This window comes from Geotrypetes seraphini, chromosome 3 (assembly GCF_902459505.1).
Source record: "Geotrypetes seraphini chromosome 3, aGeoSer1.1, whole genome shotgun sequence".
In the NCBI taxonomy this organism is placed as follows: Eukaryota; Metazoa; Chordata; class Amphibia; order Gymnophiona; family Dermophiidae; genus Geotrypetes; species Geotrypetes seraphini.
In genome coordinates, this window is record NC_047086.1 from 240,223,073 (window position 1) to 240,243,004 (window position 19,932).

Genomic DNA, 19,932 nt, shown 5'->3' on the forward strand with positions numbered 1-19,932 from the left:
AGTGTACCAACAGAACACACGGAGGAGCATTTTCCAAAGAATATCCAAGTCAAAATGGAAATGTCCAGCTCATAACATCCAAAACGGACATCCATCTCACATGTATTTTCCAACAGGAAATATTTATTTAATTAGTTTTGTATCCTGTCATCCCCAAAGATGTCAGGTTTCCTCTTTGAATATACTTAAGATAGACGTCTGTGTGCCAAGTACATCCAGCATAAACAGCCATTTTAAAAACTAGGATATCTAACACATGAACAGCAAAAAAGCAGGGACAAAGACATCTGTCTGGCAGAAGAACGGCCACACAGACATTTCTGCAGAGCAGAGGGGCAGCCTAGTGATTAGTGCAGCGGACTTTAAATCAAGGGAGTCGGTGTCAAATCCCACTCTTTTTGTGTGTGTGTGTGTGAGCCCTCCAAGAACAGAAAATTGCCAACCGTACCTGAATGTATACCGCTTCACTAGCCTTCTTGCTTGCAGGTGGCTTATATAAACCATCAGACATCGTTCCTACTCCCACTTCATACCTAGCTATTGGAACCAACAACCCCCCTCGCAAAGCACACACACAGATCAGATCCCTGAATGTTAACTTAAAATGATCAGATTGTATACAAATTTTGACCCTCTGTTTATGTCAAACTAAGACGACCAAAGACTATTGTACACATGTAAATTCTCAATCTGTTTGCTACGCATTATGTTTGTAAATAATGGCCAGATTGTATGCTAACTTTGACCCTCTGTTAAACCAAGACGACCTAAGACTACTGTTCACATGTAAACCCACAATCGGTTTGTCTACGTATTACGTGTGTTAATTTATAACCCGTTCTGAGCTCGTCAGGGAAGACAGGATATAAAATTAACCAAATAAATACAGTAGGCACTGCTAGGAGTAATTACATTTGTTTTCTGTTATGTGCTAAACATGTGGTATACTAGCAGTGCTCAATTTGTAGCTTAAAAACATACAGGCTTGTTGATGGCGTATGCACTCCACAGTGGCATCCGAATGTCCTGGCTGTATCCATTCACATAGTCGTGTTGGTAGAGGAGACAGTATGTGCTGTTCTTCTGTAGGATTCTGGGCCTCCCATAAGGCAAAATAAAGGTGTTTGCGTTGTTCACTGAAAGAGAAAGTAGAGAAAATTGTCCTATCTTCAATGTGCCCTTTCCTAGGCAAGATTCTGTATCAATCGTTATCTCCTTTCATTTCAGTTACTTTAATCTCCCTATTGTTAACATAACATAACAATTAATTTATATACCTCAACTACCTTACAGTTCAGTGCAGTTTACAATACTAAAATACTGCACAAGATAGTTTTTAACCTTGGGCAAAATAATTTTTAAAAAAAACCCACAACCGATGCTTGCTTTGTGTTGGCAGATAAAAACATGTTTCTTTGAGTGCACTCCCCCCTCCATATTTGTGGGGGTTAGGGGCTAAGACGACCCACGAATAAAAAAAAATTCACGAATGTACAGCTTATATATAATTTATTTTATATGGTTATCATATTTGTATCATTCATTATTCTTACAATCTTAAGTGGCATAAAACATGGATAGAATTAGAACAATAAAAATAAAATACAACAGATGTATACATCGAGCTTCATTCCATTCTATAAGTTTCAAGTTTTTTATAAATTTGATTAATCGCTTATTCAAAATTCTAAGTGATGTACAAAACAGTAAAATTACAAATTTCTGGGGGAAACAAAACAAACGAATAGGACTAACCTGACAAAACATATTAAACAAAAGGAAAAAATGGGGAAAGAAATACAAGTTGTTGATAGTAAATAAGACAAGCAGGGGAAAAAAAAAAACAATAGGAGGGGTGAGAGCGGTGGGCTTCAAATAAGTTGGGTTCAAATAAGAGGATAAAACTACACTCCCCCCTCCATATTTGCAGGTTCAGCACTCGCAACTTTGATTATTTGTGGGTTTTATCTCCCTCCCGGACCTCATCACAACTTACTTTTTAAAGCCTCTACAACTTGCATATGGATGACTCTGACCCACCCCCGCCTCCTGGACCTTTGTACAACTTACATTTTAAAGCCTAGTGATAAAGTGAGGCAGGAGCAATCTTCCTACATTCCTTCTCCGTGTAGAGCCATGAACAAAAATGGCTGTCATGAGTTCCCATGATCTCGTGAGACTACAGCAGGAATTCACGACGGCCATTTTTGTTTTTAGCTCTGCATGGAGCAGGAGCATAGGAAGACCGCTCCTACTCCACTTCACCGCTAGACCACCAGTCTTGAAAAAGTAAGTTATGGAGAGCTTGAGAATCAACCACTTGTGTACCTAATCCTGTTGTTGATAGAAAACGCAATGTTGCTCATTTGTAATATGTGTTTTCTGTAGACAGCAGGATTGATAAGGCACACAATCCCTACCACCTCCCCAAGAGCTGATTCACAATACTAAGCTTTGAAACAGACTCAAGAGCTGAAGAGAATGCTAGGCCATGTACACTTTACACTAAAGCTCTGCACTCTAGAAGAGCAGTTCTATCCTGACATCATTGGACGGCATCACTTGTCTGCCTATCTTTCTTCTGTCGATGGAAACATCTGTTACAGGTGATTAACATTTCAAAATCCTAGTAGAAATGAAGGTGGCCATTCAGTTAGGTCTGCCTAGCAGGCTGTGATAGCAGAACTAATTAGCAACTGGGTCTGACCAGCAGGCTTCAAGATCTAGAAATATTAGTTGCTGCTGGCAGCTTGTGCAGGGAACCCAGGAAAATGGATGTCTGGGCAACTGCCAACTACTATCGGTAGCTCTTTACCTTATTGGAAAGCTTTGTTGATGCATATAAAAACAGAGGGTTGCAAGGTGTGAAGTAAATGCAGGATCATGTATACCAGTGGTCTCAAACTTGCGGCCCAGGGGGCCACATGCGGCCCGCCAAGTCCTATTTTGAGGCCCTCAGTATGTTTATCATAATCACAAAAGTAAAATAAAACAGTTTCTTGATCATATGTCTCTTTAGCTATAAATTACATTATTGTTATTAAGACTTAGCCAAAAGGAAAGATTTATAAACTATAAAGAGTTTTACCTCATGCAAAATTGTCATTTCTTTAATAAGCCATTAACTATTTTTTCTGAGGCCCTCCAAGGACCTACAAATCCAAAATGTGGCCCTGCCAAGGGTTTGAGTTTGAGACTACTGATGTATACTCATATCCCCAAAAAGAAGGTTCCTTAAGGAGAAGACACCAAAAACTGTCCTAGATAAGGACTGATATCTTATAAGCTATCATGGCCAGCAACTAGAGCGTATCCTTAGTGGGGTAGACAGGGATAAAATGGCTGACTGATCTTTCTCTGCCATCAATTATTTTGCTAGGCTACAATGAAATTCTAAGTTTGTCCCCAGTGTAAAACTTACTTTCTTCTGCTGTGAGGTTTAATCTTTGATTCATTTCTTCAGTAGTGATTGTCTGCAAAAACAATGTTTTGGTGATTATAAAGGAATAATTCTTTAAAAAGAATTATTGATAAGACATCTTAAAACATATATTCAAAATGGAAAGGATAATTGCCATGCAGCAGGGAAATTTTAAGAAATTTCAGGTTATTTGGGAGCCATTAACAAGATACTGTAAAGATTGAAGTTACTGCATAGAATAAATATTAATTTTATCCCTTTTGTTCATACACCTCCAGGGTGGGATGGGGGATGGGAATATTTTATGATTTCTTTTGCTTATGAATAACTGGAGGGAGGGGGACTATTTGATGTGAATTAGAATTTGATGATATATTAAGTGATGTTAAAGTATAAATGTTTATATTATGTGCTACACTTATTGTGAGTTTTAAAAATGAATAAAGATTAACAAAAAAAAAAAAGACATCTTAAAACAGTTGCTCTCTATTCTAACTTACACTATTATTGCAAGTGCATCCTAAATGATCTTCAAGAGCTAGTGTCGTAAATGGACACTGTGAAGGATTTGATTGCTCTTTGGGATGCGATGGATTGTGGAAAGGTGTCCTCAGAAGATGGTTTAGGCTGCCATGGGTACCATTGTTTAGTGCTGGCTGAATCTGCAGTAAATCTACATGAAATGGATAAAGATGAAGCAAAAACTGGTTGTGAAAAAAAAAAAAAACATAAGGAAAACCAACAAAACTAGTTTATAATCACAGCATTCTTGTTTAAATGAATTGCTCGAGATAAGCTTTGTGACTAGCGTTGACAATCTTTTACTTCACATTTGAGATTTAGAGTGTATAGGGCACAATGTTCATATGCTCACCACACATCAGATTATAAACTTCTATATTGTCAAAAGGTTCCACCTCAGTTCCGTTTTTAAAGTTCGGTCCATGTCCTATGAAAATAGCCTGAAATGAAATAAAATAGGGATGTAGCTAAAGAGCAGAAAGATAGGGATGCCTACAACTGACGGATACAAAGAAATGTACAGTCAAACCTTGGTTTGCAAGCGTAATTCGTTCCAGAGGCATAATTGTAATCTAAAGCATTCATATATCAAAGTGAATTTCCCCATAAGAAATAATGGAAATTCAGATGATTCGTTCCACAACCCAAAAGCTGTAATTCAAAATACTATACGTACTTGTATTGCAAGACCGCGCTCATTTAGAACAGTCACTACACTTTCACAGCGTCAGAGAGAGAAGAACCATTGGTTCAGTTGTGATTGTGTGATGTGTGTGTACTGGGTGTACTTGTATTGCAAGACCTTGCTTGTATACCAAGTTAAAATTTAATAAAATGTTTTGCTTGTCTTGCAAAACACTTGCAAACCAAGTTACTTGCAATCCAAGGTTTTACTGTATATTAGTACTAGATCTTCAGTATGTGTCGTGTTAGGATATGACCTTGTATTGAAAAACCTTGCACTGTAACCATGGCAAATTTAAACTGTAAACTGTATATTATATCCCTAGTATGTGTCAAGTTAGGATAAAAACCTGCTATTGAAAAAACTTGTATTGTAACTCATTCCGAGTACTTTGGGGAGAACGGGATAGAAAATGAATGAATGCATGAATGAAATAAATGCCAACACACATATACCATGTTGTTGCATGTCATGAACAACCAAAACCAAGCAGAAAAAAACAGTCTTTTAGAAATGCATTACATTAAAATTTATATTATGCCATTATCTAAAATAGACAAATATATGTGCACTACAATATATGGAAATCCCAATGGTTGTATTGGCTCACCAATCACATTATCAATATTTATTTAGTTATTTTAAGAATTGCTATACTATTTACAACTAAATGGTTAACAGAATATACATACATAATCTTAAAACATAATAACAATAAACATACAAATAAGCCTCACAATTCCTAGCTAAAAAAATACTAAAATGAGTTTGCATAGAAAGAGAGCTTAAGAACAACATAATAAAAATTAATGGCATATCATAGACACGAATTAATAACGTAACTGTAGATCATAAACAGTTCATCAGGTTTGCCAAAAAAGGGTATGTCTAAAACAGGGGTTCCCAAAGTCCCTCCTTGAGGGCCGGAATCCAGTCGGGTTTTCAGGATTTCCCCAATGAATATGCATTGAAAGCAGTGCATGCAAATAGATCTCATGCATATTCATTGGGGAAATCCTAAAAACCCGACTGGATTCCGGCCCTCGAGGACCAGAGTTGCCCACTCCTGGTTTAGACAGTTATTTCATGAGAGACTCATTGGAGCAGCAATTCACATTTCCATGGTTGTTCTTCTTAGTTCCAACTAGAGAATGACATGGGGACAAATTTTTCCCTGTTCCCGCAGGAACTCAATTTCCCCATCCCATCCCCGTAAGTTTTGTCTCTGTCTCTGTCCTTGTCTCTGTCCCCGCTCCATTCCTGTAAACCAGGGGTCCTCAAAGTCCCTCCTTGAAGGCCGAATCCAGTCAGGTTTTCAGGATTTCCCCAATGAATATACATTGAAAGCAGTGCATGCACATAGATCTCATGCATATTCATTGGGGAAATCCTGAAAACCTGACTGGATTCAGCCCTCAAGGAAGGACTTTGGGGACCCTTGGTTTAAAAGAAAGCATCAATAAATAACTGTGTTTTAAGTAATTTTCTAAACATACCTCTCTCACTACAAATCCGTAGCTGTCCTACCAGAGAGTTCCAAATCATAACTCCTGCACAGCAAATGGTCTTTTTGCTAGTATCAACTAACCTTGGATTCACAGTCGTTTTCAGCAAGGCCAAATTCTCAGAACGCAAAGATCTTTTATTTATATGCAAAGATATGTCATTATTAATCAATTTTGGAATATTTCCATACAAAAAATTGATGACAGATCATTAAAACTTTGTACTGTATTCTGAAGGCGACTGGTAGCCAATGCAAATTTTGGAGATGAGGTGAAATATGATCATATTTAGACAACTCTATTATCAATCTTGCTGCCGCATTCTGTGTAACTTGTAACACTTTACATCTAACCTTTGTTATTCCAAGATAAAGGGCATTACAGTAGTCAAGTCTCGACGAGACCATAGCCTGAACCACAGCTAGAAAATTGTATGGTGTTAATCGATGCAATAAATGCATCTGTGCAAAACAAGCTTGAATAATCTTGGTTACTTGCAACTTCATTGTTAGCCAGAATCTAATCTTACACCTAGAATAATTAAGGTTGTTGAAGTTGTTAAAGTTGGTGAGCTGATAAATTAGTTGTCCATAGGTGAAAAGACTTCAAGTGCTCACTGGTGCCAGATGTTAGATAACTCTTGAGAGCTATCATTAGTTTTTAAAAAAATAAAACAAAAAACCCTGTTTGGATTGATAACATAGATGCTTTTAGTCTAGAGAGCTGCACGGGAACGGGGACGACGGGAATCCCGCGGGACCCGCGGGCATCCCGCGGGTTCCCCCTTTGGGTCACGGGGATCCCGTGGGGACGCCCCCTAGGGTCGCGGGGATCCCGTGGGGACGCCCCCTAGGGTCGCGGGGATCCCGTGGGGACGCCTCCGAGGGTCGCGGGGTTCCTGCGAGGCTGGATGTACTCAGTCGCGCGGCTCTTCTCCCTACCTTCTCTGCTTGCAGCACAGAGCCGATCGGAAGTCTTCCCGACGTCAGCGCTGACGTCGGAGGGGAGGGAGGGCTTAAACAAAGCTGGATGTACTCAGTCGCGCGGCTCTTCTCCCTACCTTCTCTGCTTGCAGCACAGAGCCGAACGGAAGTCTTCCCGACGTCAGCGCTGACGTCGGAGGGGAGGGAGGGCTTAAACAAAGCCCTCCCTCCCTCCGACGTCAGCGCTGACGTCGGGAAGACTTCCGTTCGGCTCTGTGCTGCAGGCAGTGCAGGTAAGGAGAAAAGTAGCCTCGCGGTTCGAGTGGCTACCAAGGGAGGGGGCGGTCCGCCCCGCCACACCCCGCCCCGGTTGCAGCACAGCCGGCCAGGTCCCCTTACTTTTGTGGCACTTCCCCGACCGACCGACAACAGCCCCGGTCCGACAATCCTCCCTGCCCTGTAGCCGCGAATCTAAATTATCTTCTTACAGCAGCTGTAATAAGGTAATTTAGATTCGCAGTTAAGGGCAGGGAGGTTTGTCGGACCGGGGCTGTTGTCAGTCGGTCGGGGAAGTGCCACAAAAGTAAGGGGACCTGGCCGGCTGTGCTGCAACCGGGACGGTAGAGAAGGAGTGGGGAGAAGGACGCTGAAAGGCCATGGGGAAGATGGGAGGAGGGGGGGAAGGACTCTGAAAGCACTTGAAGACAGAGGAGGGAGAAGGACGCTGAAAGCACATGGGGAATACAAAGGGTGGAGAAGGACGCTGAAAGGCCATGGGAAGGACGGGGGGGGGGGAAGGACTCTGAAAGCACTTGTGGAAGACAGAGGGGGGAGAAGGATGCTGAAAGCACATGGGGAAGACAAAGGGGTGGAGAAGGACGCTGAAAGGACATGGGGAAGACAAAGGGGTGGAGAAGGACGCTGAAAGGACATGGGAAGGGCGGGGGGGGAAGGACTCTGAAAGCACTTGTGGAAGACAGAGGGGGAGAAGGATGCTGAAAGCACATGGGGAAGACAAAGGGGTGGAGAAGGATGCTGAAAGCACATGGGGAAGACAAAGGGGTGGAGAAGGACGCTGAAAGGACATGGGGAAGACGGGGGGGTGGGGTGGAGAAGGATGCTGAAAGGCCATGGGGAAGACAGAGAGGGAGAAGGACGCTGAAAGGACATGGGGAAGCAGAGGGGGGAGAAGGACACTGAAAGCACATGTGGAAGACAGAGGGGGGAGAAGGACGCTGACAGGACATGGGGAAGATGGCGGGGAGAAGGACGCTGAAAGGAAATGGGGAAGAGAGAGTAGGGAGAAGACACTGACAGGGAAGAAGACAGATGCCAGACTATGGGGGAGCGGAGAGAAGAAGATGGGTGCCAGACCAATTTGGAAGGGGGAAGAAAGGGAGAGGCACAGTAACAGAGCAAATGGAAGATGCAGAAGGAAGAGAGACACTGGATGGAAGGAATTGAATGAGAACATGAGGAAAGCAGAAACTAGGAAAAGAATTATATTTTATTTTTTTATTTTGCTTCAGGATAAAGTAGTATATTAGTTGTGTTGATAAAAATTTATAAACATTAGAGGCTCTGGTAGAAACCCATTTGCAAAGTATGTATTCTTCCCAATTAATATTTTCAAATTAATAAAGTCTTTTTGCTTATTTGTAAATGGGTTTCTACCAGAGCCTTTAATTCAGTAGCATAATTAAATGAAATAACAATTTCTGAAGTTTATATGGACGGGCGGGGACGGAGGGGATTCCTCGCGGGGACGGGTGGGGACGGAGGGGATTCCTCGCGGGGACAGGTGGGGACGGAGGGATTCCTCACGGGGACGGGTGGGGACGGGTGGGATCCTCACGGGGACGGGTGGGGACGGGTGGGACTTTGGCGGGGACGGGTGGGGACGGGTGGGATTTCTGTCCCCGCGCAACTCTCTATTTTAGTCCTCACTGCACTGATTTGATTGTAAGAAACATTTTAATTGTATAATATCCTTGATTAATTTATTTGTGATTTGAATGTAAGTGATATCTTAACTGCAAAATATCCTTGATTTATTTTATTTGTACATTTATTATGTTAAAATCCAATAAAATATATTATAAAATGAAAAAAACCCTGTTTTAAAAAATCTATACTACTAATAAAGCACTTTTTGCTACATATTAATATTTAGTGATTACTTAGCTTTTTACTAGGAGCTGGTAGGCGAACAGCTGGGACCTTGATTTTATCAATTTTTTTCTTTTTTTTTCTCAACAAAGCATCCCCATTTCACTGATCCGCTTGCTGAATGGTTGTCCCGAGTTCTTGCAGGACTCCATTCACAACGCCAACCCATCGCTATAAAATCCCCTCATCCTTTTCTATGTGGCACCCAAATGCTGGCCCAATGCAAAGGACACATTTTACAACTTTGTCTTCAAAAACTCACTCTCTTCACTCTCTGTATATAGCTAGGGGACCTAAATCTCCACCTAGAATCCAAAGATGATAAAACAGTCACAGAACTACTAACCTTTCTGCAGGATCTAGATTACACATGGTTTCCTCTCAGTTCCACACACATAAAAGGCCACCACCTAGACCTAGTAGCCACCTCAACCAAGGATCAAATTTTCCCTGTCATATGGTAAATTGCTGTAGTCACTTTGGGACAGACCATTATAGGTTCAAATTCAAGTTAAACAGGCAACAAACAAGAAATAACAAGGCCTCTCCCTCAACTTCAATCCTGACCAGAGGTCCAATAGATAAAGCCATTTTTTGGACTAGCTACAAAACTAACTTTGCCAAATCCCCTACAGGTGACTTGTACTCCTCCTGAGATTCCTTCAACCAAAACATTCTAAATCACGTCATACCACAAAAACTTAAAGTTAAACAGAGGAAATCAGAAAATGGTTTGATAAAGAACTGCAAATACTGAAGCGACAAGTAAAGCACCTGGAACGTGCATGGAATAAGACTAAAGTAGAAGACACCAAACAGAGAAGGCGGGAGAAATCACGAGAATACAAACCCGAACTGAATGAGAAATGCAAAGACTACTATTCCATCCTAATAAGCCACATGGTCTTGACTCCAAAGAGCTATTAAGACTAGTCACCACCTTGTTAACACACCCTATCCACAACTTCGCCTTCACTGCAAACGCCCTTGCGAACTATTTCTGCTCAAAAATTCAGGCCATAATAATCTCGCTTAGTGCAATAAAACCCTCTAGCCACATAAATCCATCAAACTCAAAGAGACAAAGAGCTCATTTGCCAAACTTTTCTGGACTCAGTTTGACCACTATTCAAAAAAATATGCTCAAGCCTATTCTCCCATCGACTCTTGCCCCCCTGCATTAATGTTTAAAGCCTCATCTAAGTTTTTAGCTGACCTTACATTTGATTAGTAAACACACTAAATAGAGGGGAGCTCCCCATAGGAAAAGGTCACATTATTATCAGATCCTAAAAGACAAGAAGAAATCAACCATACAGCTTGACAACTACAGACCCATTGCCTTAACTCCCCTCTTCATAAATCTAATGGAAGGGTTAGTTCATCTTCAACTAATTAACCATCTAGAACAATTTCAGCTACTCCGCAACTCCAGGCTTCAGACGTTCATTCAGCACAGAAACGGTTATTGCCTCCCTCCTAAATGACCTGTACAGCATTCTGAGCAAAGGACTAAATGCACTAGTATTACAACTGGACCTCAGCCATGCCTTCGACTTAATGAACCATGACTTACTGTTACTCTGCTTAGACTCTTTTGGTTTATCAGGGAATGTCCTCAACTGATTCCAAGGCTTCCTAAAAACTCGCAGCTACCAAGTTCAGACTGGAGAGATACTATTCAACAAATGGAGCAGCAAATGTGGGGTTCCACAAGGTTCCCCCTGTTGCCCCTTCTGTTCAACATCTACTTTTCCTCCTTAGGAGACCACTTAAGCAGTCTAAATATCACCCATTATAGCTAGGCGGATGACTTTACTATTATCCTAACTGTTATCTGCCTAACACCCACAGAAATACAAAGAATAGACTCAATCTTAGCTTCCATAGAGGAATAGATGGCTCAATCCAAGTTAAAATTATACACTGAAAAAAACAAATTCTTTCTAGCCATATCCACCAACTTCACCATGGATACACTTACTCTAAGAAGTACCATCTTTCCTATCACCCCTCGATCAAAATCCTGGAAGTTCATTTAGATCAGGAGTGTCAAATGTCGGTCCTCGAGGGCCGCAATCCAGTCAGGTTTTCAGGATTTCCCCAATGAATATGCATGAGATCTATTAGCATACACTGCTTTCATTGTATGCTAATAGATCTCATGCATATTCATTGGGGAAATCCTGAAAACTCGACTGGATTGCGGCCCTCGAGGACTGACATTTGACACCCCTGACTTAGATAGACAGCTAACTATGACAACCCAAGTAGATCAGGTAGTACACAAAGACTTCAATATTCTTTACAAAATAAAATCCATAAGAAAATTTGATCTGGCACCATTCCAACTACTAGTTCAAGCACTAGTCCTAGGCCTTCTAGATTACTGCAAAATTGCATACCTAGCAGGACAACACAGACTCTTCTGGAGACTTATCACCCCAAATACTACAGTGAGACTGATCTTCAACCTGAACAAATTCGACCACATAACCCCATTCTAACAAAAATTACACTGGCTGTCGGTTGAGGGAAGAGTCCTATTCAAATTGGATGCCTCTTCTACAAATCATAACATGGTCTACTGTCCAACTACCTTACTGACCAGTTCCTGTTCCCAGGTCTAGCAGTTCCACACATCATCAATCATTCTTTACCTTTCCCACCATCAAAGTCTGCTGCTCCCAGAAAAGGTTCAACAGACTCCTAACATACCAAGCTGCCTCCAGAGATCCAGAACTGAATCAGCTGGTTAAAGTATCGGACTCTCACAATCACGTTAAAAAGCTTCTAAAAACCCACCTTTTTGCTAAATTATGCAATCCTTCCTATGATATACTGTATATAGATATTATACTGTTTAACTGCTTATGCCTAAGTTACAATGTAGCTCGCTGACAAGTCAGTCTGCATATTTTATAAACTGCATAGAACCGAAAGGCTTTTGCGATATATGAATAAAAACTTATGTTATGTTGTTATGTTGAAAGAGAAAATCAACTGCATATACTTTAATAGATTCCATTTGTGTAGGTGTGAGAACATTTTTATAGCCAAGATTGTGAAGGGATGTCCCATATACTGTAGGTACTTATGCAGTTTAAAGTAAAATTTAAAAGTGCATTATTTACTAGCTATAAAAATTAAATAACATCCTTTGGTAGGAGTTTTGAAAGAGCATGTAGAACTACTTTGTTATGATGAAACTGAGGGTATGATCGTGAAGTTCACTGATTCTTCCAATCAACGTAACTGCAAATAGAAAGATCATCTTCCAGATATTGATTCCATGGTTCAAATGGTAGTTTCGTGAGAGATGTAAGGCTGATGCTGAGATCCCATGCTAATGGGTGGTTTGACATGAAGAAACCACTTCAAGAATGCTCCAGTGGTGCTCAGGGTGCCTCTTGGTTCAAGTTGGGTTCTACCATCCATTCTTTCCTGATCTCACTGACTTAAACCCAACATTACAAAAAGTTTCCTCGTGGCCCTTTGATAGTCGACTTCTGCTTAATCTTTCAAGAACCACTACCTGCTAGATTATAGGTGATCTCCCCATTACATACCTCAGGCCCCAATAATCAACAACACTTCTGTCTATCTTGTGTCTCATTCTCGATACTTGGGAATCATTCACAATCAAAAGCTCTCCATCAACCATCATATTTTCTTGTTAGTAATATCCAGCTTCTAAACACAGACAATTCAGAATTCTGTAGGCATTATCTTCCCCACTACCATCTTCATTGCTTGCAAACCATCCAAAACAAAGAAATCTGTATTCTTTCCCATGCTGCACGATTTGACAAAATTACTCCGCTGTTCATCTTTCTATAATACTCTGTATTAACTGCAAAGTTCTAACCCTTGCTCATAAATCCCTGTGTTCTGCCTGCCATTCTTATCCCTTCCTATCAGCCCTACCTCCTCCCCCCACCCCCCAAACACTTCATTCAATGATTGATAACCAGTTCCAGTTACTGTTCCTTCAGGAACCCATTATGAGTCAACAAGAAATGTAGTGCCAAGCCTATGGAATTCATTATTTCATCACAATAGATAAGAGCAATCTTACATCAAATTCATATCCTTTCTTAAAACTAATCTTTCCCAACAGATTTATAATATTCAAACCACTTCCATAGAGTCACTAAGAATTCACAAACAGGGATTCATGCGGTCACATGTTCGGTGGTGGGGTTTCAGTGCCACAGCTGCTTGATCTTTCTCCTTTCCCCCTAACCCAAAGCTTGTCTTTCTCTCTATTTTCTCTTTCCTATTAACTTGGTGTTCCATTCTTATTTCCTAAAAAGTTTTTAGCTAAAGGCAGTCCCCGGGTTAAGAACGAGTTATGTTTTTAAAGCTGTTCTTAAGTCGAACTTGAATGTAACTCAGAACTTGTAGATTTTAAGATTCTTGCTGCTTATCTCTGCTCCCAACAGTCCCTTGCTATTGAAAATATGCACAGGGTTACAGAATAGCTTATAGACACATATTTAGCATATCTGCAAGTAAGTACCAGTATGCTAATATTTTATGTGTGTATCTGATACCTAAATGCAGACACTTTCTTTATAGAAATTCCTAGTTAGTGCTTTGATTTTTGAAACTAAACCAAATTTAGCCAGGATAACCAGTAACACTGCATCTAACTAATACAAATTTGCCTGGCTGCAGTTTAATTACCGAGTTAAAAAGCTTGCTAACTGAGGTCTCCTTTTACAAAGGTGCGCTAAGTGTTTTAGCGTGTGCGCTAACCATGCACTAAACGCTAACGCGTGCACGTTAGTCTACAAATGCGTTAGCGCGCACTAAAAACACATAGCGCACCTTAGTAAAACAGGGGGTAAGTTTCTACTAGATATTTACTAAAGATAACCTGATAACCTGCCTATTTTAGCTAGTTATCTCCCCATTATACTTTAATTTTAAAAACAACAACACAACATGCATTTCTAGACCCATATACAAAGCAATAATAAAAAATATGTTCAACAGGGGTCTTTCACCTCACATTCTCAATAGTGAGAGGAGGAGGGAGATGGAAAGAAGAAGGATTATGGAAAATTCTGATATGGAAAAAATCCTTGTAAGTCCTGGGATAGAACAGGTGAAGTAGGATAACTAAGAAACCAGAGCTCACAGAAACTTTTCTCTCTCTCTCTGCAACTGATATCTATCTCTGCAGCTGATAGAAACAGTAGATTAACTGTGAAAAGATATTTCACACCATTTACCAGAAGGCATACAAGGATGGGGAAATACCCTGTCTTTAAAGTTAAGTTAGCTACTGTGTCAGTGAAACTTGAGAGAAAATTACAGGTCCTAATGCTGAGGTTTGGCATTAGGGCCGCACCAAGCCGGTTATCATGCAAAGATGAACACAGCCCATGGTCAGAAGATAGAATTCTCAGAAGATAGAATTCTCAAGAATTATCATCTAACACCAGATGCCAGAAATGTGTTGGGACACCACAGCTGGGAGGGGGTTTGATGCTCGGAATTGCTTATATGGTATAAGGAAGAGGTATTTACGGGAAAAGGTTAGGTCTTACGGTAAACAGAGCGAACGTATAACATGACGCAAGTAAACCAGCCAATAAATGAATGTAGTTAGATAGTAATGCATAGGAAAATAGCCAATAAGGATGTATCAGATGATTTAGGCCAACATGGTGTTGGCCACCAAAAAATGTATAAAATCAAGCCTTTAGGAGGAAGCAAGCAGAACAGACATCAGAGGATCCTCAGGACTGAAGATCACCTTCTGTTACGCTATATGCTAAATGATTTATTTCTGTAAGCTGTTATTGATTAGCTAAATAAATACATACTTATTGAAACCAGTATATAGCGTGTGAGGTCTCCTTTGAGGTAGGCCTAAACAGCGGCCTACTTCAATAGTGAGGGACAGGCAAACTCTAGCAATTGAAAACACAATATTGAAGCACCCCCCCCCCCCCCCCCAACTGGCAGCAGTGGAGTTTGAGGATGCCCGCAGTGTCTTGCAAACTTTCCAGCCGGCAGCACACTAAATTCAGTGCCCTGGCTGGAAGGCAACCGGAAGTGCGCAGAAGCCCATCTGGCTGCGACCCGCTTCGGTGGAGGGATCCGGGAGGTGTGGGGAGAGGAGGAGAGACGCCAGCCAGGAGGAGAGTTATCTGCACTGGCTGACTGCCTACAGGACGTGCCTCTCACCGACGACTCCTCCTCACCAGTGCGTTGCGGCACACCTGAAATCTCAGGAGGCACACTGGTGTGCCGCGGCACACAGTTTGCAATACACTGGTTTAGAGGGAGCAGTGCTTGGAATCATGCATTGAAAAATGGGCTTACCTCCATGCTTTTGAATTCATTATCATAGCCATGGTTTCCTCCTCCACAAAAGGTATATTTGTGATCCCTGGTGATTAAATAAATAGAGTCATTAATATATTCAAGTAGCAGTGTTGCTGTATTAATCCAAATAGTTACACAGAAGTACAGTATAAGTCAATGGGTACGTTGTAGGTGATACCTTTCCACTGAATGAACTTAATTCAGTTGTGACTAGCTTTTCATGATGTCTTTCATTAGGTCGATGCAAAATGAGCTCATCTACAAGTAATGAAGCTGATACTCAGCAGAATGAAATCTGCCTAACTCATCCATGTAATTCTAAGTGGATTATGAACCAATTTATTTGCTGAAGTCAGAACACAGATAACGCAGTACAAAACATAATCAGAGTCTGGGCTTCATTCGTCTTAATGTGGAACTTCTGTGGAACCATTTAAAGCATTTTTCAAGTCATGAGCTAATTTAGCATTAGCACATGTTACCTGTGAAAACGTTAATGTGGAGGAACTTACTGCCTTTTATTTAGGTGGCACAAAGGACTCCAGAGTTAACTCGGTGTTAGCACATGCTAATGAAACATACTAGCTGGTATGCATTTTGTGGTATTTTGCGGAACACTTCCATTCCCCTTCTCCACCCGTGACACATCCCCTCCATAAAATATTTTTTAAATAGTTAATGCATGAGTTAGCATCTACTAACAGGCAAATTACTGCAAAATGCATAAATGCGTTTTGTGATAGCCTGCATCTCACATGCTCGGCACAAGTTTAACACCCTTTTGTGAAAGGGCCACTAAGTTATCCAAATAGGTTAGGACAGTATTTTGTGCAGTAATATGAGGGGGGTGCAGAAAAGTTCTCAGCCCAACCAACTTCCTAAACTCTAAGTGATATTTAGCTGAAAAGAGTGCTATCTTATTTTGTTAAGTGCCAATTTGCAAAAACAAAATTCTATGTTTTGACATTGTTTCAGATCACTGAACCATATCCACGTCATTCTCTTCTTGGTTGGGCTGAGAACTTTGCAGCACCCTCTCATACTGTATCCCTGGTGTCCCTTGCTCCACTCAAATCTATATGTGTTAATGTTAACTGGACAAATTTTCTGGTTAAAATTTATTTGGCACAGATTTATGTGGTCCGCTTTGAGATTAACCACATAAATCATTCTGAATGACCACATGCAACATCTGGCATATTATTCTGGAGCATAAAGAGATTGAAACATAATTCTGTTTATCTGGATCGTAAACTGATTCAAATGATTTGGATAGTGGATTCTGCATAAAGCCTTCAGAATTAACGGCAGGGTAATCTCCAAGAAGGGTACAAAGTGATGCACATTGGGAAGAATAACCCGAATCACAGTTACCGGATGCTAGGGTCCACCTTTGGGGTTAATGCCCAAGAAAAGGATCTGGGTGTCTTCGTAGACAATATGATGAAACCTTCTGCCTAATGTATGGCAGCGGCCAAAAAAGCAAACAGGATGCTAGGAATTATTTTTAAAAAGGGATGGTTTGCAAGACTAAGAATGTTATACTGCCCCTGTATCACTCCATGGTGCGGTCTCATCTGGAGTATTGCGTTTAATTCTGGTCTCCTTATATCAAGAAGGATATAGTGGTGCTAGAAAAGGTTCAAAGAAGAGCAACCATGAGGAAAGACTAAAAAGGTTATGGCTCTTCAGCTTGGAAAAGAAACAGCTGAGGAGAGATATGATTGAAGTCTTCAAAATCCTGAGTGGATTAGAACGGGTACAAGTGGATTGATTTTTCAGTCCATCAAAAATTACAAAGATTAGGGGACACTGGATGAAATTACAGAGAAATACTTTTAAAACCAATAGGAGGAAATATTTTTTCACTCAGAGAATAGTTAAGCTCTGGAACGTGTTGCCAGAGGATGTGGTAAGGTTTGGACAAGTTCCTGGAGGAAAAGTCCAGTCTGTTATTGAGAAAGACATGAGGGAAGCCACTGCTTGCCCTGTATCAGTAGCATGTGACCTGTAGTACTAGTGACCTGGATTGGCCACCGTGAGAACGAGCTACTGGGCTTGATGGACCATTGGTCTGACCCAGTAAGGCTATTCTTATGTTCTTAGATGTGCATTATTCTTAGGGTTTCTTGCCTCTGAGGAAGGAGTTCCTCTTTTGTGGTTTTGGAGAACTGGGTTATTTTGGGGGAAGTGGAGTAGGAGTGTTCTGGCCACTTACTGGATGAACTGAAAGATTTTAGTTACATCAACCAGAAGAGTAAAAGGAGAGTCTGCCTACTGGGTACAACAAAGAAAGGTAGAAAGGTCAGAGAGACATCAAACATTTGAGAAACATGTATTAGGGTTTGTCCTAAGAGTGAAGGAGTCTACAAGTCCATGTAACAAAAGAATCTGAGGAAAAGAGAAAATCTAAAGGATTCTGAGTATGTTTGTGTAAATTGTTGTCAGTGATTATGGATTCATCTTTTCAGAAATGTGTAACGTTAGATCCTTCAATTGAAGAAATTGACTCTTAGTAAGGTCTACTTTGTTTTAGCACCACTTTTTATATGAAAAGTACTTAGGTGAGCAGAGACTTCCAAATCAACAAAGGCCCTTGTCAATGAGGAGGAGAGATCGACGCAGGCTACCATTGAGACCCTGTGCTAAAATAACCCATCTTAACAGTAGCCCACATTGATATCACCCCTAAGCTTTCTATCTGTTTGGAGTGGACCCAAGGTTGCAACCAGGCTCATTGGGTTGTGTAAGGAATCAGCTCAGCTCTACAATTTAACCACCTCCACACTCAAAGAGTTACACTTAGTAATATAGTAACATAGTAGATGACGGCAGATAAAGACCCATCCAGTCTGCCCAACCTGATTCAATTTAATTTTTTTTTTCTTCTTAGCTATTTCTGGGCAAGAATCCAAAGCTCTACCTGGTACTGTGCTTGGGTTACAACTGCTGAAGTCTCCGTCAAAGCTCACTCCAGCCCATCTACACCCTCCCAACCATTGAAGCCCACCCCAGCACATCCTCAACCAAAGATCATATACATACACATACCGTGCAAGTCTGCCCAGTACTGGCCTTAGTTCTTCAGTATTGCCTTATGATATGAAAGTCTAAGATTTAGGTTCATTTAAAAATAAATGCTGTAATGAAGAATACAGTAGGAAATATCCAGAAATTTGTCTGGATTTTATTATAATAATCTAATCAAAAAACAAAGTGCTGTCATATGAACAGTTCTTCATATTCTGTGCATCAGCTCTTAAATATGGGTTAGGAAATCATCCATTCTTTGGCTTTCAGCCAAATAACACAAAAACACAATAACTATATGATTTAGTGGCATGATATTTAGAAGGGATGGATCATGTGTGCCTAATTTCACAACAAAAACAGATTTGAAGGCACAAGGCATGCACCATTTGGTTTAGTTTTAAAACTATGCACTGTTGAAACAGATCTACCACATGTTTAGATGTGTAACCAGATGACAGCACATGTTGGATGAATTTAACCAAGTCTATAATTACTATAAATGTTAGCTGTAACTTCCCAGGGGTTTAAGGAAACTGTTTTTTTGGAAAGATAGTTTCTAAAAGCCAACACAATAGCATTATGTTGTATAACCAGTCTGCTCCTTGAGTCCTGGTTGACAGTGAAATGCAGAGGTATATTTAAGAGCCATTTTAGCAGTCAGATCCAAGCTCACTCAAAATAAACTCGGCCTCTGGAGAGTGAATATAAAAGTTAAAAAGTCAATTATAACCACGGTCTAAGCTGATAGGGGGTACTTTTATATGTGTGTGGATGTATAAAAAGTATACACACACTTTTCCCTGTGCAGACTTTGGAAAATTGTTCAAAGCAAAAGTATGTATGTATGCATCTCTACTTTGAAAATGACTCCAGGGAATATATGTGCTGACATTCACACCTTTTCCTTTTCATGCCCAAATTCTCAGCTTCAATTTATGTCTATGTTTATTAAAATATTTGATATACAATACTGCAAATATTAAAAGGTCTAAGCGGCTTACAATGAAACAAAGCAAATCAATAAAAGAAAGGAACGCCAGTTAAAAATAAGAAAGGAAAGAGCCGATCAAACAGGGTTGGATAGACATTCATAACAAAAGGAAGTGATGTGCTACACTGAGAATGCCTAGCCCCAGCAGCGGCCAGAGACAAAAGGCGGGACAACAAATTTATGACAAGGAGGTCGCCGTATCTCAAAAAAGATATAGAGAAGGATGACAAAAATGATAAAAGGGATTGGACAACTTCCCTATAAGGAAAGGCTAAAGTAGATAGGGCTCTTCAGCTTGGAGAAGAAATGGCCCCGAGGAAATAAGACAGAGGTCTATAAAA

At 40.6% G+C, this 19,932-nt stretch overlaps 1 protein-coding gene across 4 annotated transcripts in view; it reads right to left on the minus strand.

The window, feature by feature from the left end:
* Positions 1-19,932, minus strand: part of ENPP3 (ectonucleotide pyrophosphatase/phosphodiesterase 3) — a 212,514-nt gene that overhangs the window by 52,297 nt on the left and 140,285 nt on the right. For all 4 annotated transcript variants that reach the window (XM_033938316.1, XM_033938317.1, XM_033938315.1 and 1 more), the window contains 5 exons: positions 15,565-15,631; positions 4,296-4,383; positions 3,922-4,094; positions 3,422-3,473; positions 982-1,136 (listed from right to left, as the gene is read on the minus strand). In XM_033938316.1, the coding sequence (XP_033794207.1) occupies positions 982-1,136; positions 3,422-3,473; positions 3,922-4,094; positions 4,296-4,383; positions 15,565-15,631 (535 nt within the window). The remainder of the gene's footprint in view (positions 1-981; positions 1,137-3,421; positions 3,474-3,921; positions 4,095-4,295; positions 4,384-15,564; positions 15,632-19,932) is intronic.